Raw genomic sequence first — 24,885 nt, forward strand, 5'->3', positions numbered from 1 at the left:
ATGCAGAGACCTACTCCTCTTGAGGCTTCTAGACACAAGCCTCATGTGTAAGTTCCCTTGCTTATAAAACCTGCCGCCTGCCAGTCTGCAGGGCCCTGCCTCTTTCTTGGGCTCTCCTTGTCCTCCCTGTTGGGGGTCGGGGGCAGTTTGTGAACCAACTGAGTCACTGAATCTCTCTCTAGCTTTAGCCATTTTTAGTTGGCTTAAATCAAAAAGAACAATCAGGGACGCCTGGGTAGCGCAGTCGTTAGGCATCTGCCTTCGGCTCAGGGCGTGATCCCCGCGTTCAGGGATCGAGTCCCACATCGGGCTCCTCCACTGGGAGCCTGCTTCTTCCTCTCCCACTCCCCCTGCTTGTGTTCCCTCTCTTGCTGGCTGCCTATCTCTGTCAAATAAATAAATCAAAAAATCTTAAAAAAAAAGAACAATCAGCTCGGTAAAGTTTATAACACAAGTTAAGTAACTCAGCATCTTTAAAAGATTTTATTTATTTATTTGAGAGAGAGAGAGTGAACAAGAGAGAGAGAGAGAAAGGGAGAGAGAGAGAGAGAGCATGCATGAGCAGGGGGAGGGAGAAGCAGACTCCCCACTGAGCAGCGAGTCTGATGAGGGGCTCGATCCCAGGACCCTGGGATCGTAACCTGAGCTGAAGGCAGCCGCTTCACCAACTGAGCCACCCAGGCACCTGTAACTCAATATCTTTAAAAGGAGATACTTAAACAATTTTATGATGTAATTCTTTTGTTAAATAATTAAGTCACTGGCTATAGTATAACTGGCATTTGTTGATCTCTGGGATATAAGACCCATATGCATACTTAATGTATATAGCAACCACGGATACAATCAGCATTTTACAGAGAAGTAAATAAGTGTAAATAACTTCCCACATAAAGTCATTTATCTACATTTATAGAGAAAAACAAATTTCAATTTGTTGGACTCCCAAGTCTGTTTTTTCATTATGCATTCTGAAACCAAAATATGTTGTAACCTCTCTCTAGTGGAAAATGAATCTGGGCAATTGGAATCAACAATTCTTCCACTGTGTCACTGTGGACACAAAATGGTTCTATCTCCTCTCATGGCAGTAGCATATCCACACCTGTGATTTCCTAATTCCTTGCCGAAATGGCATTGTATATTTCCAAACATCCATTCCAGAAAGGTCTCAGGTGTTTTAAAAGTGGAAGCCTCATGATGCCCCAGTGGAGCTGATGTGCTCCAGGGTCTTGTGAGGAAGAACATGAGGAAATACAAGGTAAATCCAATCCACCCAGGCTGTTAGAACAAAATACAACAGTCTGGTAGCTTATACACAAGAGAAATCTATTTCTCACAGTTCTGGAGACTCGAGGTCCAACATCAAGGCGCTAGCATGGTCATGTCCTCACGAGGACCCTCTTCCTGGGTCATAGCTGGTGCCTTCCAGTGGAAGGAGCCAAGAGATCTCTCTGGAGCCTCTGTGGTAAGCTGCTTATCCCATTCAGAGGATTCCACCCACCCTGACAACTTAAGCACCTCCCGAAGGCTCTGCCTGTGCCTATAATCATTTTAGGGGGTCAGGATTTCAACATAAGAATTTGTGCAGAGACATAAATATTCAGAGCATAGTAATGTCTCTCATGGAAGCTAGGAGAAAAACAGTTGTTAAGTGGTGAGCGCAAGCGGATGCTTACCTTTCCAGGGGAGCAGGGCACTTCTGCACGGCTGCAAGGAGTCATTGCTTACACCGTCACTGTCTCAGGGGCTTTGGGGAAGTGGACCTGAAGCAGTACAGCTTGAAAGTGTGCTGGAGTGTGAGGCACATGTAGAGAACATTTCTTGTTTGGGAAGGTGAGGCACTCCGGTTTGATTCCAGAGGAACTTGAACTCCCCCATACATTTGCCTGGGCTGCTTAACACTTTTCTCCTTTTCGTATTCTCGGATGGCATAACATTGCTGAATGAGGCTAATTAATGAAGTGGAAACTGAGGAGACTCAAGCACCTTGGAAGTTTTTGGGGTGTAGTTGGGGGGCTTTTACACGGTTAACATTCTAGTTGAAGGAATAAAAAAACCCTTTCTCATGAATGTGCTGAGCATGTATCATTTCTTAGTATCTGGCTTGTGGGCTTTCTTGGAAGCCTAATATCCGACATTAGTACGCTCAGAAGAAAATAATTGAATTTGGACATAATTAGGAAAGTTCACAGCTCAGGAAAGATTGGTGAGGAGATGGTGACAAAGGAAGCTGACTTGAATCAGTAATGCTTGCAGGAAGCAAGAGCAAAAGCCGAAGCCTTGTCTGGACAGTTAATGTTAGGAAGGTGGTTGGAGTAGACACGGCTGCCTTTCCTCCAGGTGGATATCCCCACGTTGTCCAGCATGGTAGCCTTCATTTTCCTCGGTAAGTGAGTCGTGCTTCTAGTTTACCTGGATGCAGAACGCCAATTCTTCATGAACTGAATGCTGTCTTATCTGACTTATCTCTTGATTAAACTAGTGGGCTTATAATAAGAAGGATCAATTGGAAATGTATATTTTAACGTGGTTTGTTACTTTTTAAAAAATGCACGGTTTACTCATTTATAACTGTAGAAAATACGTAATGCGGGATTTGCATTAATCTCTCAGGTTGTTTCTATTTTATTGTGTAAGATAATCCAGTTACTTTGAGTTATTTGTTAGGATTTAGGGAATTCACGTATGTACTAGAGCCTTTGAGAAACGAAACCTTCCAGTATCTATTTACAAGTTATAAGATGATAAATTTCAAATTATCTATTTTTCTTTGAAATTAAATTAAAATGAAATTAATTTAAATCACTCAGTTCCCCTAATTTTTAAGAGTTAATATTTACTAAGTAGGAGTCATTTTGTAGGATAAAGCAACTTAACGTCCCATTGAATGCTTCACATTTCAGTCAGTTTTTGTGAGCTAGAGGTAAGGTTTGGGTTTATTCCTCTTGTGTGGGGTAGTGTGAATGTATTGCAAGATGTTGGTAGAAAAGAATTTATTTATACTTATAGTAGAATCCATGAAGATCTACTTGCTCTATGTGTTATTGGGGACGTTACTATATTTTCTTCAGAATTTAGTAGAATCTATAAAATGGACTCAGGAAAAGAGATAGTTATGATTATAGCTGAATATTAATATTCCATTCATTAAAACAAAGCCAGTACAGTTTTTGCTTACTCTACACTAATAGATATTGATGAATAAAGACATAATTGTGGGCAATGAAAATGAAGGAGTTTATTTCAAATTATGTTGAACGTAAAAGGAGAGTCAAAATAAATCAAATGAAAAAAAGATAAGGGAAGAAGGGATGGAATCTTTTCTGTATCTTCAGTTTTTCTTTAGTTTAGATAATAGTTATTCACTAGGCCAAAATGTTGCTTCTTCTATTTATTTTAATAATATTTCCTTATTTCTATTCTTTATTATAAAGAGAAATCTAAGAAACTTTAACTTTTGTAGATAAGGCAACAATAAAAGAGAACACACAAAATACATTACAACCTCATTCTGGCCGCAGTTGAAAAAGCAAGGATGGCCGCTTGCTTTAAAGTTTCACTTCTAAATTAACCTTGACATTAGGTTGCATGAAGAAGGGAAATGATTTCTAATACTGTTAGGGTCAAAACTGTACTATTTGATTGGTTTAACCAGAATTTCCTATAGTGCATTCTTCAGAATACTTGTTTAACATCATCTAAGTAGGTCTCGCGATGTGCAAAAGTTACAGAGCCAAAGAAATGTGGGATGTAGTGAATTTTTAAAATAGAACACGTATTATCATGATAAGCCTTAAGAGGGTGATATTACGTACAGTATTCTTCATCTTACTATTTTAAAACAGAACTTGTTTTTGACTGAGCATTTGAAGAGAATCCTTGAAAATTCCTGGATTAAATATGTGGCCACAAATCATAGTAAGGAATGACTAAAATTTTGGAAAGCTAGAGTTATTTTCATTCTTGTGGGTCAGATCACTGAGATGGTTTTCCTAGTGGATTCAGTATTTCATTCAAAGGGAAGGTGTAGAAAATCATGTAAAATGATCGAGTGGAACTTAAAATTTTAATATGGAAGAAAAAATAAATTTGGGAAAGATTATATGTAGAATTCATTAACATCACTAGACTGAGGTACTGGCAAGGTTTGCATGATATTCAAAATACTATCACCTATAAGTTTTCTGAGGGAGCTGTTTGAAAAATGTAATGATCAATGTCAAATGAAATTCCAGTTTCTTATGAGTTGAGTTTCTGGCATAAAATACCTGGGCCAGAATCGAAGGGGCTCTCTCTCTTTCTCTAGGCTTGCTAACCTAGGACAGGATTTTGGCTAGATGAGGTTATTCATGAACACATGAAAAAACAGAAGGCTGATATGTCAATTTCTACTCCAGCCCTCAACAAGAAAAATGTGACTGAACCACACCCTTGGGCCTAATCTCCAAATGCAGTGACCCAGCAAATAGTACATATGATCCTATGAGTTGACTTGGATTCTCCTTAGGAGAAGAGGTTTGAAAGAGGTAAGATAAAGACAAGATTGTAGGTTTTACTTGAAGCCTATAACTCTGCACTGGCACAGGTAATTCATAATTAACATCATCTTTTTAAAAATACAAATAATTTGGCCCTAAGACATAGCTTGAGGTCTCTTGATTGTAGTTAATATATCGTCTCTATAATTGCAGTTCCCATATTTTTCTATGGATTGATTAAGCAAGTGTCAGTTTGCATGCTTGCAGAATCAATTCAGGTAATTTGTACAATATACTAAATTAGCATTGCTACTTTCTTGATATTTTTAGAAAACCTACTGGAAACTACTCTTCTACCCAAAATAACTTGTAAATATCTGGAAGGTGTTATTTTTATTACAGTATCACTTACTTATTTATAACTCATTCTTAAACAACTATTCAAGTTGGTTTAAGTCAATATACACACATAATGTGTCATTGTGTTTGATGATGAGGATACGATTATGAATTATGTCTAACGCCTGTCTAATAAAACCCTAGAACCTAGAGGTGGAGATAAGCACATAAATACACACTTTCATTACAGAGCAGTAAAGCTATGGTTGGGGAAATCCTAAGATTGTAGTGAAACAAATGAGTGGTGTTAAAAACAATTTGGATATAGGAAAGGAGGGTATTGAAGTCAGGGAAGCATTCCATAAAATAGGTAATCATTGTGTTGCGTGTTAACAGACAAAAAAAAAAAAAAAAGTGTTCCAGAAGAAAAAGAAATGGAGTGTCTACTAATAATTGTAGAGTAAATACTTGGAAGTACAAGACAGCATAAAGCATTTGGGAAACTATAAATGTTTAAGGACTCCCCAGATTGCATGAGATAAGGAATATAAAAGTTACACTATGAGGAGCCATCCAAAGGATGAAGCGGAGAAATGGCAGGACTCTGGCTGGTGCAGTAGGCAGCTTAGGGGTGTAAAGAACCTATGTGAATAAGGTGAAATTGAAGGCACATTGAGTAATTTGTGAGTTGGTCAAATATTCAAAATAAGAGTCAGGGATCTGTGCAAAAATGGTTATAAGAGAGTGAAGTTGAGGATAAAAAAGGAGGGGGCACCTGGGTGGCTCAGTTGGTTACACGTCTGCCTTCAACTCAGGTCATGATCCCAGGGTCCTGGGATCAAGTCCTGCACAGGCTGTGTCTGCTTGTCCCTCTTTCTCTGCCCCTCTTCTCTCTCACATGCTCTTCCTTTCAAATAAATAAATAAAATCTTAAAAAAGAAAGGAGTCTATCATGAATCCAAGGTTTCTAGTTCAGGTGCCTATGAGAATGGTGAAATTGGTGGAGCAGGGTGGTCAACCAGGGAGTGGTGATGATAGAAAGATACGAGAGTCTGGAAATGTGTCTGGAACATTTAGGTGGAGATAGCAACAAATATAACTGGAATCCTGAAAAATAGTGGGATCGAGTTATACGTTTGAGAACCATTGGTCCAGAGGTTTTAGTTAAAATCATGATAGTACATACAATTGTCCACAGAGAATGTGCAAAATGGGAACGGGAAAAATCTGAGGATAAACATTAACCTAAAAATATAGTTCACCAGAAGAAGACAAGGACCCTGGGAAGAATTCTAACTATGGTCAGAAAATATCAAATGAATAAGTATCAAGAGAACTAGAAGAGAGGGCTGCTAAAGAAACAGAGAATTTCAAGAACAAAATGGCAACAAAATGTTCAGTGATAAAAGTAGGCAAGATTGGGGCACCTGGGTGGCGCAGTCGTTAAGTGTCTGCCTTCGGGTCAGGGCGTGATCCCGGAGTTCTGGGATCGAGCCCCACATCAGGCTCCTCTGCTATGAGCCTGCTTCTTCCTCTCCCACTCCCCCTGCTTGTGTTCCCTCTCTCGCTGGCTGTCTCTCTGTCAAATAAATAAATAAATAAAATCTTAAAAAAAAAAAAGTAGGCAAGATGTAGTCTTAAAACTATTAAGTTTGATGTTTTGGAGATGATTAGGGAAGTTTAAAGAGCAGTTTTGATAGAGCAATACTCACAAACATATAAACTGAGGAATGAATAGGCATCAAATAGGAGTACAAGCATAGACTTTTCATTAAAGAATCTTATATAGGAAGAATATAGATCTATAACTAGAAGGAAAGTTAAGATCCATTCCAACCTTCTAATGATTTTATTAGATTGTATTTTCATTAACTCTGTTCTTTATCATCAGTGACTTAGTTTTGAGGTGCACAACTGCCATGCTGTAATATTGTAAACGTGTTGTTGTTGTTCCGTTACTCTTGTATTTCAGCTGTGGCGCTGTGCTTGGAAAATGAATCCACTTCCGAAACCATTGATTGCACATATTTAAGAGAGCAATGTCTAAGGGATGCAGATGGATGTAAATATGCATGGAGGATAATGGAAGATTCATGCAATGTTTCAGGTACAACACTATTTAAAGCACCCTAGAGTGATTTCTTTTTACTGAGATAAAAATAGGTTTGGATATTTTCTGTCACTATCCTGGGAACTAAGTGAGCTTTGCTCTAAACACCTTACTCAAACTTGATATTCAAGTGATTCACCTTCAACTGCCCGTTAGTGAAGGTGTTTGTAAAAGCTCAAGAGCCCTGATACACTGTGGGGAGCTTTATGAAGGATTTCAATCTTTTTTGTACTTATCTCACCATGTACATTGTCATAATTATATGCATGCTTGTCAGAAGTATGGCAAAAATTTTTCAAATATCTTTTTGCTTACATGTTAATATCTCAGTAATAAAATAGGAAAAATAACATTTGTGACTATTAGAAACTGTTATTTGTATGTGCGTAATACATGTTACACGTGTTACACGTTGTATTCACATTTTACATTCTTGCAACAGATATGTGTCTTCCCTTCCCGCTGTGTCAAGAACAATTTAAAATATATTTTTATTTTTAACTTGTCCTATATTCCAGATATTTAAGGGGAGTCCCAAAGGGTAAAGAATATGAAGATTAGAGTTATTGTTCCTTGTTTTTTTTTTTTTAAAAAAAAAAAAGCCGTACAGAATATATCAATTAGTTGAATAAATATTGAATGGAGCATTGGAGTAGGACTCCGTGTGCTAAAAATAAACTGATGATATAGTGAAACATTGCCCTAATACTATCATCATAAAAGTTTCAAAAAATTGTATTCTAACATAATTTATCATCCTGTATAATGGATATTATAATACTATAAAAACCTAATAAACTTTCTGGAATACTCAGTAAGAAAAACTGAAAAAGGAAAATAATAGATTCTTCCATGTCTCACTTTCTCTATTCATTTCACGAAGATTGAATTCTGTACTGCTCATGAGTCTTCCCTATCTGCGTGTGCTTCCCCTACTTCCCAAAAGATGTAGAGGGGAGTGCTTTGGGTTAAAAGGCAGCAACCTATAGTTCTGATGGCCAATATTTACAATCCCCATCATCAGAACTTCGCCCATCCACAGGACCTCAAGGAATTACATGGGATGCAGAGGAAGGGAGAAAGATTTCCTTCTCTTTCCTGCCCTTGAAAGGAGTATATGTAATTTTTTTTTTTTTAAGATTTTATTTATTTATTTGACAGAGATAGAGACAGCCAGTGAGAGAGGGAACACAATCAGGGGGAGTGGGAGAGGAAGAAGCAGGCTCATAGAGGAGGAGCCTGATGTGGGGCTCGATCCCATAACGCCGGGATCACGCCCTGAGCCGAAGGCAGACGCTTAACCGCTGTGCCACCCAGGCGCCCCGTATATGTAATTTTCATACTCCAAAGAAAGTTATGGCTGTCTCACCTGACATTCTTATTACAGTTCAGGAAAAGAATTTTAAAAGCATAATTTGCTCAAAGTAATGCAATAACCTTCAGATGAGACTAGAAGACAATGACAAAAAAAGATCTGTTATTGGTTTTGATGAAGAAGCTCCTTGTTACATTTTATAAGGCAATTTAAAATATTGCATTCAGTGTCATGAATTATAACATTTACTTCAGTATACAAATAGCAAGTCATTTGCAGTGAATTGCAGTAATATTTGCATAATTATCCCATGCATGAAGCTGAAATAGAAATATTCTCAAATACACAAATGGAATGAACTCAAGTAGTTTTATTCAGAAAAATGAATAAAAGAAAATTGTTGGGTAGATAAATATGGCTTTGTAAATTAAAGCAGAAAATGAAATGTTGGTAATTATGAAAGATTCATTATTCAATAATATTTACTGAGTGCTTACTAAGTGTCAGGAGCACTTCATTTCTCATGGTAAATTCTGAGCCACCTGCATGTCTCTTATTATAATCTTAAAATGACATATAAAACAAAATAGAAGGTTATGACAAATAGCTAATAACATAGCTAAACTGACAAAATGGTGAAGATTGTAGGTCATGCTGGTCACCTCATATAAGGACAGCCTTGATTACTTTGAAGAGTAAAAATCGGCATTCTAAGTGGGGACAAAGTCATTTTAAAATACAGCAAGCTTTAATCTATTTTAGAAAGTAAATACTGGGGGGAAAGTCAGTAAAGAGATTTTGTGCTTAAAATGTCACTTCTGTGGACATGTTGCTACAACCCCAGAAAATCTTACATAATAATGGATTACTCAGATTAATATATTAAAAACATTCAGATTAATATCAGGAATGTTATATGTTTGACTGTGAAACCCAGGTAACCCCTGCAAGATGAAGGACTCATCAAACTGTAACCTGAGCATCCAGTCCTTGGTGGAAAGCAATTTCCAATTTGAAGATTGTCTCTGCACTGATAACCTCTACTGTACTATTAACAAATTGCTTGGGGAACAATGCATCAATGAGTCAGGTAACAATACATTGTTATATGGAATACTTACAGTCATGAAAAAGAAAAGTACGGTTTCACAATTAACCACATCTATGTAATTTAATTCTCATTTTTTGATAATTTGATCCTTTGTGTAATTTAAACTTCCGTGAGCTGTAGATCTCAGTAAGTGCCTAACAGAGTTCTTTAGTTGCTAACCATAATTTCAAGCTTCATTCAATTATAATTCATTGGAATTATAGATTCACTCACTCAATTCATATATTTGTGGGGTTTGCTATGGCTTTGCACAAGACCTAAATGATAGAAGATAAATAAGGTATTGGAGAAAGTCCAAATATAACCATGTATCTAGAATTATACTTGCCTTTGGATAGGAGCATTTAATCATTTAATATATATTTATTTACTGCCTGTTTGAGGTGCCAGGCTGACGCTGAAGTAGTGGTAATCAGAGTACTCTTCCTGTGTCCTTAAGCATTCATAAAGATTTTCAAAGGGATATGTGGGATGAAATGGTTCTAAAGAGATCAGTGTTTGTATCCTCAATGTCCCTATGCACTCTTTTTGAAAAGTGGTCAGCTTGGGAATGCACCTGCTATCATGGGGTTCTTGCCTCTTCTTTGACAATCAGCCTTCTCCCGTTTTACAAGAAATAGAGTTACCTCTCATCTATCATGAATGGTCCTATTGTCCCACCTCTCAAATCATTCATGGTGAGCTCACTGGACAATCTTCTGTTCCATGGTTTTGCTTTTTCCAGAATTTCACATAAATAGAATTATATAACGTGTATTTTTGAGCCTGACTGTTTTTTTTTATTTAACATAATGCATTTGAGATTCACCAATGTTTCATGTACAAGTTTGTTCTCCTTTTTGATTAGTATTCCATTGTATAGTTATACCACACATTGGTTATTCATTCACCATTGAAAGTGATTTACATTCTTTCCAGGTTTTTAGAAATGATAATAAAGCCACTATAAATATTCACATGCAAGTTTTATACAAATAGAAATTTTTGTTTCTCTTGGGTAAGAAATTGGTGGGTCATATGGTAAGGCGTGTGTTTAACTTTATGGGAAGCTTCCATACTGTATTCCAAATTTGATATAACCATCAATGTGTAAGAGTTCCAGTCGTTCCACATTCTCAGTGGCACTTGATTTCTTTATTTGTTTTTGTTTTGGGGCCGTTCTAATATGTATTTAATGGTGTCACATTGTAGGTTTAATTTCCACTTAAATAATAGTAATGTTGAACATATTTTCATGTGCTTATATTTTCATGTGAAACACTATTTAGTAAAGCATCTCTTCAAAATTTTGCCCTTTTAAAATTTGAGTTTTGGCTTTTTTACTGGGCTTTAAGAGTTGCTTCTCTGTATTGAATAGGATTTATCAGAATATGTGTTCTATAAACAATATTTTCCACTCTACGTCTTTTATTTCCTTAGGATTATCTTTAAAAAAAAAGTTATTTTTTAAACTTGAATGATGACCAGTTTATTGGTTTTTTTCTTTTATGAATAATACCTTTGATGTTGCATCTAAGATATCTTTATCCAACCCCAAATCACAGAGATAGTCCTCATATGGCCTAGAAATTATGTAGTTTAGGTTTTACATTCAACTCTATGATATATTTTGAGTTAATTTTTGACTGGTATTAACAATGGGCCAGGTTCCTTTTTTTCCCTTAAGGATAGACAATTGTTCTACCACATTTGCTAAAGAGACCATCAGTTTCACCTTCCTCAAAAATCATTTGGGTGGTATATTAGTGGCTCTATTTCTAGATTTTCTATCCTGTTCCAATAATCTGTATTTCTGAACTTTTGCCAATACTCTACAGTCTTATTGTAGTTTTATGAGGTGTCTTATAATCAAGTAGTATAACTCCTTTAACTTTGTTCTTTTTAAGAATTCTTTTGGCTATTCTTTGACTTTCCATATAAATTTTACAATTAGCTTGTCAGTTCTACAAAAATATCTACCTTTTGGGGGGGCTTACATTGAAACTATAGATCAGTTTGGGTAGAATTGACAAACATGATATATCTCCCCATTTTTTGAAGACTTCTTTGATTTCTTTTATCAATATTTTATAGTTTTCAGTATATAATTCTTACATCGTGTTAAGATTTATACAAATATGCTTTGTTTTTTTGATGCCGTTGTAAATAGTAACTTATTTTATATTTTCATTTCCAATTGATTATAGAAAATCTATCAAAATAAAATTGATATTTTGTATGGACCTTATATCCTATAACTTACTCAGCTCACTTATTAGTTCTTATGTATCTTTTATTTTGTAGAATCTATAGGATTGTCCATATAGATAGAAATATTCATATCAGTGAATAGAGTTTTATTCCTCCCTTTCCAATCTGTAGGCATTTATTTCTTTTTCTTGCTCTGTTGTTCTGGATGGGACCTCCAGGATAATACTAAGTAGGATCCTTGGGAGTGACCATCCTTGTCTTTTTACCTATCTTAGGAGAAATGCATTAGATTTGCACCATAAAGAATGGTTTTTGCAGTAGGTTCTTTGCAGGTTCTCTTTAGCAGGCTGAAGAATTCCTTCTTATATCCCATTTGCTTAGAAATTTTATCACAAAAGATACAGATGTTAAGTTTTGCAAATGCTTTTTCTGCCTCTATTGAAATGATCATGTTTTGCTTTTATATATATATATAAATATATATATGGTGAATTTTATTGTTGATTTTTGAATGTTGGTTCTAACCCTTCATTCTGAGGCTACAGCCTACTCAGTCATGATGTATTATTCATTTTATATATTTCTTGATTCAATCTACTAACATTTTGTGAAGGGTTTTTAATCTATGTCCATGGGGGATATTGGAATATTGCTTTCTTTTCTTACAGTGTATTTGTCTGATTTTGTTGTCTGAATAATGCTGGTTTTTTAAATGAGTTGGGAAGTATTTCCTCCTGTTCTTTATTCTAGAACAGTATACAAAGAATTAGTATTATTTCTTCCTTAAATGTTTGATTTAATTCACCAGTGAAGATACCTGGGCCATTCTTTATTGGAAGGTTTTAAAATGTTCAATGTGTTTAGTTGTTATAGGACTGTTTTACTTACCTATTCCTTTTGAGTGAGTTTGGTAGTTTGTGTCTTTCAGTGAATGTTCCCATTTGTTGCGTTTATGTTGAATTTTTGTTTTTAGGGTTTCCATTTTACTTTTTTTTCTTTTTTCTCTCTCTCTGCTAAGATGTTCCTAATATTCCCAAATTGTCCTTTAAATGTCTATAGGAATTATAGTGATGTCTTCTCTTTCATTCAGACATTGGCAAACTTGTATCCTCCTCTCTCTCTGTCTCTCTCTCTGTCTCGCAATTTGCTCATTATTTTTTGGTTGTTGTGTTTGCTGACTTGAAGTTGCTCTTCGTTTTCTGGTTTCTTAAGATAAAGGCTTATAACATTGACTTGAGATTTTTGTCTTTCCTCCTCTAATCATTTCATTATATGAATTTCCTTCCAAGTGCTGTTTCAGTTACATCCACAAATCTTAGTATGTTGCATTTTCATTTTTATTCAGTTCAAAATGTTTTCTCATTTCCCTTGTGACTTCTTCTTTGATTCACGGTTTATTTGTAATACTGTTCTTTAATTTCCAAATATTTGAGGATTTCCAAGATTCCTTTGTTATTTACTTTTAGTTCAATTCTTAATTAAAATGGTAAGTGCTAAATGTCATCTGTACAACGTGTTACATGCTAGATGATACACACGTGCGCGCGTGCACACACACACACACACACACACTCTCTTACAAAGTATTTGAAGCTATAGATGAAGAAAGAATGGTGACTCAGAAGGTTTCACAGAAGAAATGACAGACTTGGGATTTTAGGGTGAATTGGGTTCATTAGAGAGACAAAATGGATGTTCTAGACAGAGGAAATAGAATGAAGCAGAGCACATTCGAGGAGCAACGAATCCTTTGTTAAGCTGGTCTGTAGAGCGGAGCAGTATTAGCAGATGATGCTGGAAAGAAACCAGATGTTATAAGAAGGAGGGAAGCTGAACTTAGGGATCTTTATAAAGGGATTAGACTTCAAACTGTTATTGCAAGGGGCTCTTAATGCATTTTAAACAGAGGACTGCAGACTCAGCTTTTCAAAGGGTATCACTGGCAGGAGTGCAAAGGACAGAAGGGAGGGGAGGGAAAGATGCAGGCCAGGGATATCAATTAAAAGGACGTCAAAATAATTTGGGAGAGGGGTGATGCAGGCCCAGACTACCACAGTGGTGCCGCAGACTATGAGGAGTAGGCTGGAGTGAGATATGTTTATGAATTGTAATTGATAGGAATTGGTTGACAGTTGGATATGAGGAGGATGAAATGTATGAAGCATGTTCTACAAGTTGCTGGCTTGGGACAAGATACTGTGCTACACTGAGACAGGGAAGAAGCCATAAAATACAGGACTGGAGACAGAAGTGTTGAGTTATATTTTGGAGACGTTGCATCTGTGGAATGCTTTGCAACAGTCACGTTAGGAATGTTAGCATTTTAAGTTTTACATGATACAAGTGATTTCAAAAAAGAAACGAGGGAATGCGTCGTCTAGCTTGCATTTTGAAACATGGATCTTGCACTGAAGAGAATAATCTAAGATAGACATACAAAAAAATAAAATAAGAAAGATAAACAGGTTTTGGAGTTAAAGGTTTACAAGAAGTAGATAAAACCATGAAGGAAGATAGAACTGGTCTGTAAAAGCTATAAAGTGAGAGTATAAAGATCTTGATAACAACATTCATGATCTAGTTGAAGAGACAAAAAAGAAGATTTCAAAGACAGGAAAAGAAACCACAGAAAGAGTTTTTGAAGTCAATGAAAGGTGGAATAGTCAACAATTACAAATGTTGAGATGTCATCAAAAAGGAGAGAGCCCGAAATGAGAGTAGTTAGCTGATTAATAGGTCTTTACTAGTTTTAGTTTGAGGTAGACTGAAATGAAAACATATTGAAATACTAAAATATGTATTGACTTTTGTTTCATAATGGCAAGACAACTTAATTTTTATCTCTCTAACCACTTTTAATCATACCAAGTTTTGACAAAATGTAGTCACCAGTTCAACAGGTATGTACAAAGTTAGAGCAGTTAAACTGAAATCAGTTCACATAGTTAAACCTTTTTTTCCCCCCGAAATAGACACTTATTAGAGACGACTATGTGGTAATATTGATAAGCCAGGAATATAAAAACCCTGTAGAGGAGGAGAACACTTAAACAATCTCACAAATACACTTCATGATGGACATGACCTATTGTTGTGTATACAGAGAGCATTAGCTGATTGCTTATAATTTAGCTTAGAGTGAGAAAGGAAATAATTGAAATCTTATCATTCATCCTATCTTAACTGTGGCATCCTCCACAAACTCTTTGATCATCAGTCCAGCAAGCCATGATCGACCTCTCTCTCCTTCTCTCTCTCTCCTTCTCTCCCCCACCCCCAGAGCCCCCTCTCTCTCTTCTTCCTTCCCTCCCCACTTTGGACTCTCAAAACATTCCCCAACATATATAGGCAGGTACTTTTCTGTTCTTCATTGATATATTGTAAATTTCTCGAACAAATCAGCTTTGGCATTTCTTTTTTTTTCTTTCTTTTTTTCTTACTATGAGAAAGCACCCAGTGTAGTACCTGATAATTAGTAAATGATAGATAAATAAAATGTAAGTATTTAAAATTTTTAAACATATTTTTGAGCACCTGAATCATGTATCTGCTTGTATTTATTATTCAGTTAATATGTGTAGACATTTTATAAATGCTGAAGGATGGCTATGAAGATGAATAAAACATGGGACACCAGGCTGGCTCAGTTGGTTAAGCTTCTGACTCTTGATTTCAGCTCAGGCCATGATTTCAGGGTTGTGAGGTGAGCCCTGCGTGTTGGGCTCTGCGGTCAGCGAGGAGTCTGCTTGAGATTCTCTCCTTCTCCCTCTGTCCCTTCCCCCTCGCTACCTCTCACTCTCTCTGTCTCAAATAAATAAAATCTTAAGAAAAAAAAAAAAGGTGACTAAAACAGTCTCTGCTCTTGACAGCTGAAAACATAGTAAAGTTGATATTTAGCCATATTATTTCATTTAGCCCAGCTAATTAAATATTTAAATAGGAAGATATTTAGATAGATTGACATATAGACAGGTTTCTAGATTATTTCAAAATACATAATTACCATTGTAATAGAACTAATTATATGAGGACAGCATTAATTCACATGCGTCCTATTCATGTAAGCCTGCATATGCTAGCCAAAATGAATAGAAGACCTCTATTTTAGTAAAGGAGTCTGATTTACGTAGTTATAACAATCCATTGTGAGCTGTTATTTGAGAAATGTGTCAAATGCTATCGTAGCGTGTGTTTTCAAACACATGCAGTACAGAGGCTAGACTCAGAATAGTGCTTATAAGGATGCCCTAGCAGTTTTTAAGTAAACGTTTTTATATCATGAAATTGATCATGTTATCTTTGTCTTGTATAAGTGTGAGGCATGTGTAGAAGCTAAGGTGAAATAAAACTCATTTAATAAAACAAAATTAAACAATCGGTTTTTTGTTTGTTTTTAAATCGTAATACTCCAGAAAAAAAAAAAAAGTAACTTTGGAAAGAATGGTAGGGTCAAGGACTTTTTATTGTGGCGATGTATTTGAAGTACCTCAAAGGAAGATACGATATTTTAGAAGTAGACGGTATACTTCTGAAAGCCTATGTTAAGCTGACTTGGAGTCTCGTGTCGAAGTTCTTTTTCTGATCTTTTTTCTATGACGTTCCTATAAGTATGGGCTTGTTGAAACGCTCTAGTAGAATGTGCATTCTCAATGAGGAATAGAACCTCCAGGGGTGAAAATCGGTACGTGGCGGTGGGCAAAAAATGTTTTACTCTTTATTGTGTATGAAGCACAGATATACATCCAGTTTCTAAGCAGATATACAGTATATCTGCGGAATTAAAATCTTACGAGGAGGTTGGTGAATTAGAAAAATAAAGGTCTGAAAAGGCGGTTGAGGGGGAAATAATAAATTTTTTAAAAAGGTGGGAAAGCACTTTGAGTACATTTGTAGTAGAAAATAGAAATCCATAAAAATTTATACAAGGGAAAGTATTACTTTATAAGTATCTTAAGTTATACACGATTTCTATCACTCATCATCGAAATGTAATGAGAATTTGAATAAAAGTAAATGACGAGAACCAAATGTCATCGAGAGAAATTGAGCATTACTATTATGTGGTTACATAAACTATAAATAATCAGTTTTTATTTCAATTTTTAAAAATTCAGGATCATTCACAATAGCTCTTGAAGTTTTTTAATGGTTTTTGAAAGACAATAGTTATAAGAATATAAAATACAAGTCTAGGGACACATGGGCGGCTCAGTTGGTTGAGTGTCAGACTCCTGATTTCGGCTCAGGTCATGATCTCAGGGTCCTGGGATCGAGCCTCAGGTATGACTCCATGCTTAGCAGGCAGTCTGCTTGAGGATTCTCTTTCTCCCTCTCCCTCTGCCCCTCCCCCTGCTCACTCTCTGTCTCTCTCTCTCTCTCTCTCAAATAAATCTTTTAAACAAAAATAAGTCTATATACTTTTTAGAAAACATTTAAAATATCCTAAGTAAATGAACTTATTTAATTTTTGGTCAATTTTTAAAATTTTATTTATAGAAGAATCAGCTCTGTCTTTACATTTGGCTGGACAGTCAAATATCACAAAATGGCTCCATCAGAAAGACACATCATTAATGGTTGGAAAAAAGAGTGACTGTGTCATAGCAGCACATATCTGCCAAGAATCAGAACATTGCACTCTGTTGTATGAAAATTTTAAGAAAACCTGTGGGAGAGAATCAGAACAATGCAAGACCACTGATGGAGGCTACCTGTGTGCCACATTAAGAGAAAGTCTGAAAGAAACGATACTGTGGAATTGTCATTGCAATGACCCTTCAGAAGTAGAGTGCATTGAAATTTGGAAAAGTTTGTTTGAAGACATTTGTATACAGGATGCTCAGATGAGTCAAGTTCCAGCCTTCAGTGATGACTATGAAGATAGATTCAAGCAGGACATTTTTTCAGGTTGGTATTCTAAAGAAGAATTTAGGAACATTAAGTATATAATCACAAATATGGATTCACTAAAGAATATCTAATTTCTGATCGCCACTTTGTCATTTCTGCCTGTGTCTCCTAGAAAATTAAAAATAAAAAATTAATGCCATGACTGTGTCCAAAAGGGATTATGAGGAGGCAAGAGAGGCAAATGCTAAAAGGTTTTAGCATAATGTTAATTGTATTCATTCATTCATTCGAAAAATACTTATGAGACATTTACAATGTGCCAGGTCCTATACGGCAGGATTAAAAAAAAAAAACAATAATGAAACAAAACCAAAAAACACCTGTCCTTCATTCAAGGACAAACTTGTTTGTTAGGGGATTTAAAAAATTAGAGAAATAGATAAAATGTGGTTACGTGCTGATTATTTATTTATTTAATCTTTCTTTTGAGTCCCTACCGTGTCTTAGCCCACGTGCTGAGACCTGGAGGAACAGTAAACAAAACCAATAAGTCATTGCTCTCTGGGAGTTCACGTACTATACTGAGCAGTGTCTTGAATCACCTTCCCAGGCAACGGACTCTGAGACAGAGGTTTGCGCACAAAAGGTGTGTTTGGCTGAAGGTTTAGGAACAAAAGGTAGAAGGAACTGCAGGAAACAGGATCAGGTGGAGGGAGAAGCTGAAATGCAGAGCGGCTACCACAGCAAAATTAGTTTATTCCACAGGAAGTTTGGACCTGGAAAGACCTTTGAGGCAAGGGACCTGATCCTCGAACCCCTCCTATGGGCTAGTCCTTATACAGGAGCTGTCCCTTGGGAAAGTCTGTCACCTTGTCTGTGGCAACTTTCTTCAAATGAGGGCAATGCCTAGAAGAGGACTGGTGTGTGTCTTCACCCAACCAAACTTTCAGCAGCTGAGGAAATGAGAGCCTAAGGGGGTGTCTTAGTAGTGGGTCACAGCATCCAATATGGGGACAAAGAGAAAATTAGCAGGATAAATGACTTAAGATAGATATTTTATTTTATTTTATTTTATTTTATTTTATTTTATTTTTTTAAAAGATTTTATTTATTTATTTGACAGAGATAGAGCCAGCCAGCCAGAGAGGGAACACAAGCAGGGGGAGTGGGAGAGGAAGAAACAGGCTCCTAGCAGAGGAGCCTGATGTGGGGCTCGATCCCATAACGCCGGGATCACGCCCTGAGCTGAAGGCAGACGCTTAACTGCTGTGCCACCCAGGCGCCCCTAAGATAGATATTTTAAACAGCATGAATGCTAAGGAGAAAACAGAAGCAGAGGGGAAAAGAGGTCTGAGTGGGTGATTTGTAATTTTAATAGGATGGCCATGCAGTTTGCACTCTTAATGTTTGAGCAAAGATTAAAAGAGATAAGGGAATGCGCCTTGTGGATATTTGGCGAAAGAGCAGTCAAGGCAGAAGAAACAGGGAGTTAAAGGCCTTCCACTGGACATGGGTCTGGAGGTTTGAGGAAGAGCTAAGGGGAGACACATAGGTAGAAGAGAGAATATGGGAGAGAGGTGTGGGAGGTGAGATCAGAAATAAAACAGGGACAAGATCAGGTAGGGCTTTCTAGATCATTTCTAGGTCATTGGCTCTTTCCCTGAGGGATATAGAAAATCACTGAAGAATTTTCACTAAGAGATTGTGGTGATCTGATTCCTATCTTTGAAAGAATAATTCTGGATTTTATGTTGAAGATAAGCAAAGACTCAAGTAGGAAGACGAGTTAGGAGGCTTTTATGATGACACAGAGAGAAAAAAATGATAGATGACGGACCACTGTGGGAAGTCGTCTATTCTAGATATATTTTGATGGTAATAAACCATATGGGGATGTAAGAAAAAAAAGTAAATGGAGGTTGATTCTGAGGTTTTTGTCCTGAGTTACTAGAAGGATGTGGTTGCTATTATTTTCATTAACTACTATGGGAACAACTACAGGAAGAAGAGGCTTCAGTGAGGGACAGAGAAGTCAGAGGTCAGTTTGGGACATGTGAAGTCTGAAATGTTTATTAGATAGATACCAAAGTAAATATATCAAATTAGGCAGCCCCATGTATGGACCTGATGTCTAAATTCTAGGTATGACACAACAAAGTGAGAACTTAATCTAAGTGGGGGGCCATTCACTTATAGATGATAAATGAGCCCATGACCTAGATGAGGTCAACAGAGAAATGCGTGCAATCTTGGGCCAGGGTGGTAGCTAGGTGAGAAAATGCCAGATTCTGGATATATTTGACATTAGTGGATGAATAAGAAGGAACAATGTGCATTTTTTTTTATGTCTATGATCTATCTCAGATGTAGATTGGATTGGTACAATCTTTTATTTATTCCCATGACATATTGCCCTTTAGCTGCTCTTCAGCGATGAAGCTATGGCTTAAAATATCCTCCGGAAAAAATGCGTATGTACATATGTAGGTACCCTATGAAATTAGAATTTAATGTGCAGAGAATTCATATGAAATTACTCATAGCATATAAAATAGTACACATCCAAGATAGGGTTTATTTTCCCATGCTAAAATAAATGTTTTGTTGTGTTTATAATAATTACCCACATAGTGAGTATACTAGTCTGCTGGGCCTGCCGGAACAAAATACCACAGCGTGGGTGGCTCTGACGACAGAAATGTATCTTCTCATAGTTCTGGGGGCCGGAACTCCCAGATCAAGGTCCAGGAGGGTCCGTTTCTGGTCAGAGCTCTCTTCCTGGCTTGTTGACTTCCTGGTTTCTTTATGCGTCCTCGCATGACCTTTCCTTGGTGTGGGAGTGCGTGGAGGGAGAAGAGTAAGTAAGCTCTCTGTGTCTCTTCTCCCTAGAATGATCATCCTATCAGATCAGGGCCCCACTCTTATAACCTCATTTAACCTGAATAACTTTCAGAGACACGGCCTTCAAATACAGCCACACTGTGGGTCAGGGCTTCAACACGTCAATTTTGGAGGGACATAAACATTCAGTCAAAGTGAGTAAGGTCAGTGTTTATTTATGTTTCAATGATAGTTTCTAGAATATGTTATAGTTAATCAGTGGCATAGCCATACCAATCAGTCCCAAAGCAGAGATATTAATTTACAATAGAGGTCTAGCCTAGACTTTTGTAACCGTTACAAAAGCTATATGCCTCTCTGAGATTCGCTTGTGGGATTTCACTCAATGTGGAATAGTGCAGAGAAGAAGGAACACCTCAGGCTTCCTCAGAGACACAGGAGGGCGGATCTAGAAACACTGTGATTCTTGCGCTGAGACATTATGGGTATAAAAGTGAGAAACCACGTATAGTGAGAACAAATGGAACAAAGCAAGGAGTCTGGAAACACTGACCCAGTGGGGAGTAAAAAAGAATTTTCTTGTGGTTATGCCTTCTTCTTTCTGTGCAATGCATGGGCAGGGAGGGAGTTTGGACAGGTTGCTCAAGTAGGGAAAATTGAGTCATGAAGTCATAACAGAAGTCAATATCTTAATAGCCAATGTAACAATTCAACTTTTATTTTAAAATGCAAATCTGATCATACTGTTCCCCTATCACTTTATGCATATGTCTATTTGCACTCCTTCTATTTTATTTGGATGTTTTATTATATCTCCATATTCCATGCCAGGCTGTGGATTCTCCATAACAGGGACTACGCATTTGTGTCTTCAGTATGGCACCTGGTACATAGTAGGGATTCAACCAATGCTTCTTGAATGAAAGAGTTTGGAAGTAGCTGGCCACTGAGTTCACTTCCATCGACACAATTCTCTAGTTCTCTGATTATAATTCCTAAGGGCTCTAAGAGACTAAGATAATCAGAGGTGGAAACCATCTTTAAATTGCATTTCAATTTAATTAAGACCCTACTGGGAAGGATTTTTTTGATTCAGACAATTTGCTTCTGTTCTTTCTCCCCAGATTCTTTGTTTACTTCAGTACACATGGTCTGATTGTTAGCATTTGTCTAAATCTTCAAGGACTAAATCCTCAGAGCAGGGCTGTTTAACTCACTCAGTATTTGGGGTGGGGGTGTTTTTCTTCATCTACACCTCCTTAATTTTGAGTATTAAGGGTTAAATAAGTGTTACATGAGCTTAAATGTATTTTTGCTTGATTATTCATTTGTAAATGTAACCCACCTTCTTCTATTAAATTTTAAAAAAGTGTTCACTAATGAATTAGTCTCTTTTGTTTTCCTTCTAGGTAATGTGAAAGAGGATAACCAATCCAAGTGGAATCTAACTACTCTTCCCTATCAGGGTAATGTTTATACATTGTAATTTTCATCTGCATTGTAAATACTAGACAATGTAATTTAAAACATAGTTACTAGCTATGTTAAGGATATGCTAATATAAAATAAATTGTGCGGTTTTTTACTAGTCTAATATTGCAAAATGCAAAAAAATCACAGTATTTCTTCTATTCGTATATCAAAGCAACTGTTTTGCCCACCCATCCTCTGTTTACAGTTATGCAAAGGAATGCTTTGCAATTAAAACCAAAGACTAAATCTTTGTTAGATTTCACAGGTATTTTAATCACGTAAATTAACTGTTTGAGGCTGTTTTCATGGATATATGCTTGGTGGGGGGGATGGAGGCGCTCCCATGTACCTATGTTTGCCAGAATGTGAACACCTTTATGTACTAGAATAAGTATGTAAGTATGTGGAGCCTTTAGTCAAGATTTTCACCCAAAATAAGAAGTGCAACAGAACAAAAATCATTTTTATTTGAGCTCATGAACTCACCATAAGCTATATACCTCAAATGAAATTTCTGAAGATTTATTGTTTACATTTGAGAAACTTCGACTCAAGAATTTTTTTTCCCACTCAGTTTCGGACCTACACCCTTCCCATCACTTCTAGATCACAATATGTATCCAGTATAAATGAAAGATGATTCAAATAGCTCACCACTCAGGCCTCAGTAAATTCACACTAACTCTTAAAAAAAAAAAAAGAAAGAAAGAAAAGAAGGAAGGAAGGAAGGAAGGAAGGAACGAACGAACGAACGAACGAACGTTGGCCCCAAATAGCACATTGGTACATCACTGTGTTTTGCTCAAGGTCTTCTCACAGCATTTTGCAGATTCCGTATGTACAGATTTATGCTTACTTTTTCATGACCCGGACATATCCTTGCTTTCAGGAATCAAAGGGATCCAGTCCTGTTTGGAAGTGGCAGAGGCGTGTGTAGGGGATGTGGTCTGCAACGCACAGTTGGCCCCTTACCTTAAAGCTTGCTCAGCAAATGGAAATCTGTGTGATGTGAAACACTGCCAAGCAGCCATACGGTTCTTCTATCAGAATATGCCTTTTAACATTGCCCAGATGTTGGCTTTTTGTGACTGCGCTCAATCTGATATACCTTGTCAGCAGTCCAGAGAAGCTCTTCACAGCAAGCCATGTGCAGTGAACGTAGTTCCACCCCCTACTTGCCTCGATGTAATTCACAGCTGCCGAAATGATGAATTATGCAGGTGAGTAAAAACACGCATACCTTACTTTCTTATTTCGGCACCTTATTTGTTACAGTCAAGTCCTAACACTTGATCTCATTACATTAGCTGGAGTTCCCACCCTCATCCAGCATGACGTAAACAAAGCCAGACAACTCGTATTTTTGAATCCGTGGTACATGTGTAGTATCCTTTTCGTAATTCAAACGCAGAACGTGTTTTTGGAATAAGTGAATTCAGTGTGTCAGGGTTTGGTAGCCAGGAAGCAGCATTATTAATATTATATATTCAAGTTAGACTAACGAATTAGTAAGTAGACCTGACTGGCGCATCAGTTTAATTTGGTTTTTGGTATGATGACCGAAGGCCGTTAAATGTCACAGAGCTTTGATGAGGTGCCTCTTCAAACTTCAAAATGAATCTTTCTCTCTTAGGCTGGAGATCTGGAAGGAGAAGGTAGCTTGAGTCTGGTTTGGACATCGACAGAACCTATGTATGCCATGATGTCGGAAGTGTACCCATTCTCCTCTTCCCAGCCTTACACCCTCGACTTTCAGAGGAGTAACGTTGGTCATTTGCTTGTTTATTTCAATAAATAATTATAAAGCACCTACTACTGCTTTAGGCATCAGTGCACACAAGACCAACATGCTTGCCCTGGGGAGCTTATATTCTAGTGGGGGGAGAAGGGTAATAAATAAGTCAAATGCATATTATAAGGTCATGAGTGCTGTGGAGGCGAACAGGCAAAGGGAGAGAATAGGAGTGGCACTGTGAATGGGCAGAGAGAATTGCAATGTGAACAAGGTGGTCCCAGAAGGGAGCATTTTACCAGATTTAAACAAGTGGGAGAGTGAACCTCTCTCAGTAAGAATCTGAAAAAAGAGATACCAAACAGACCAGTTCTGAGGAAGAAATACTGCATGTTCAAAAACCAGTGAAGGTCGAGCATATGTGAGGGAGAGCAATAGGAGATGCAGTTAGACATCTGACTGGAATGGGGGCGGGCAGGCCTAGATCACAGGGGGCCTAGAGGGACACTAAGGACTTGGTTTGTACTCCCAGGAAAATGGTGGGGTTCTGGAGGATTTTGAGCAGAGGTATGGATGATCTGGCTCACTTATTCAAAGTTCCACTCTTGCTGCTAGTAGAGACTAGACGGAATCTTGCAGGTAATTACTTTTGGGAACCATAAATCTAATTCAACACTAACTTTTTCTTTTCCTCACTGCAGTCTTCATTAACACATTTCCTTGTATATTCAAGATGAATTTATCTTTTGTGTGGTAAGAAATCCACAGTTAAGTGGGCCTCTTTGGACGAGTAAGAAAATGCAGAAAAGAAAGAGTATTGAATACATCCGATGAATCAAAATGATTTGGAACACTGATGTTACCAGGTTAAAGGAGCTTTATTTAAACAACCAGCAATTAAATCATATAATTTATGGATTCATCTTTTTGCTTCTTTTTGGCATAATTCTTCATATCAGTTTGCCCAGTGCCTTTAATTGGGGACTGTTATTTCATTTAAATAAATAAAACTCCATAAATAGCAAAATCATTTCAAGATCAAAATAAACATTTAATGTGGAAGAGTGGTTAGTGTGTGATGGCTCAGAGCAAGGATCGTCACATTTGTCACTTGCTTTGACCATTGCCAAATGAGCTGAAGGTTTTAATACCAACTGCCCAAAGGGATGGATTCTTGGTAAACTTCTTTCTTTTAGATTTTAACTGTCTCCACTCCTTTACGCTGCCATTCCGACTTTCAGAGTAGCTCCAAATCCTATAAATATTTGTCAAAAAAAGACAACTGCTTTACTACAACACACATTCTGTAAGATAAGGGTAAAGATCTCAGCAGAGTGCTAGAACGCTGACGTATTTTTGGTTTCAACTTATCACATAGAATGCCAAAGTTCTTAAGAATGTCTTACTTGAGGATCCTATTTTACGAAAGTTGTGAGGCTTATT

The 24,885-nt window shown here is 37.0% G+C and overlaps 1 protein-coding gene across 1 annotated transcript in view; it reads left to right on the plus strand.

Annotated features, from left to right (window-relative positions):
• Window positions 1–2,367: 2,367 nt before the first annotated feature.
• GFRAL (GDNF family receptor alpha like) overlaps window positions 2,368–24,885 on the plus strand; it is a 57,746-nt gene continuing 35,228 nt past the window's right edge. The window contains exons 1-5 of the mRNA XM_026507200.3: window positions 2,368–2,389; window positions 6,793–6,927; window positions 9,177–9,335; window positions 21,647–21,703; window positions 22,600–22,930. Of these exons, the coding sequence (XP_026362985.1) occupies window positions 2,368–2,389; window positions 6,793–6,927; window positions 9,177–9,335; window positions 21,647–21,703; window positions 22,600–22,930 (704 nt within the window). The remainder of the gene's footprint in view (window positions 2,390–6,792; window positions 6,928–9,176; window positions 9,336–21,646; window positions 21,704–22,599; window positions 22,931–24,885) is intronic.

The sequence above is a fragment of the Ursus arctos genome, unplaced genomic scaffold (genome assembly GCF_023065955.2).
Source record: "Ursus arctos isolate Adak ecotype North America unplaced genomic scaffold, UrsArc2.0 scaffold_29, whole genome shotgun sequence".
NCBI lineage: Eukaryota > Metazoa > Chordata > Mammalia > Carnivora > Ursidae > Ursus > Ursus arctos.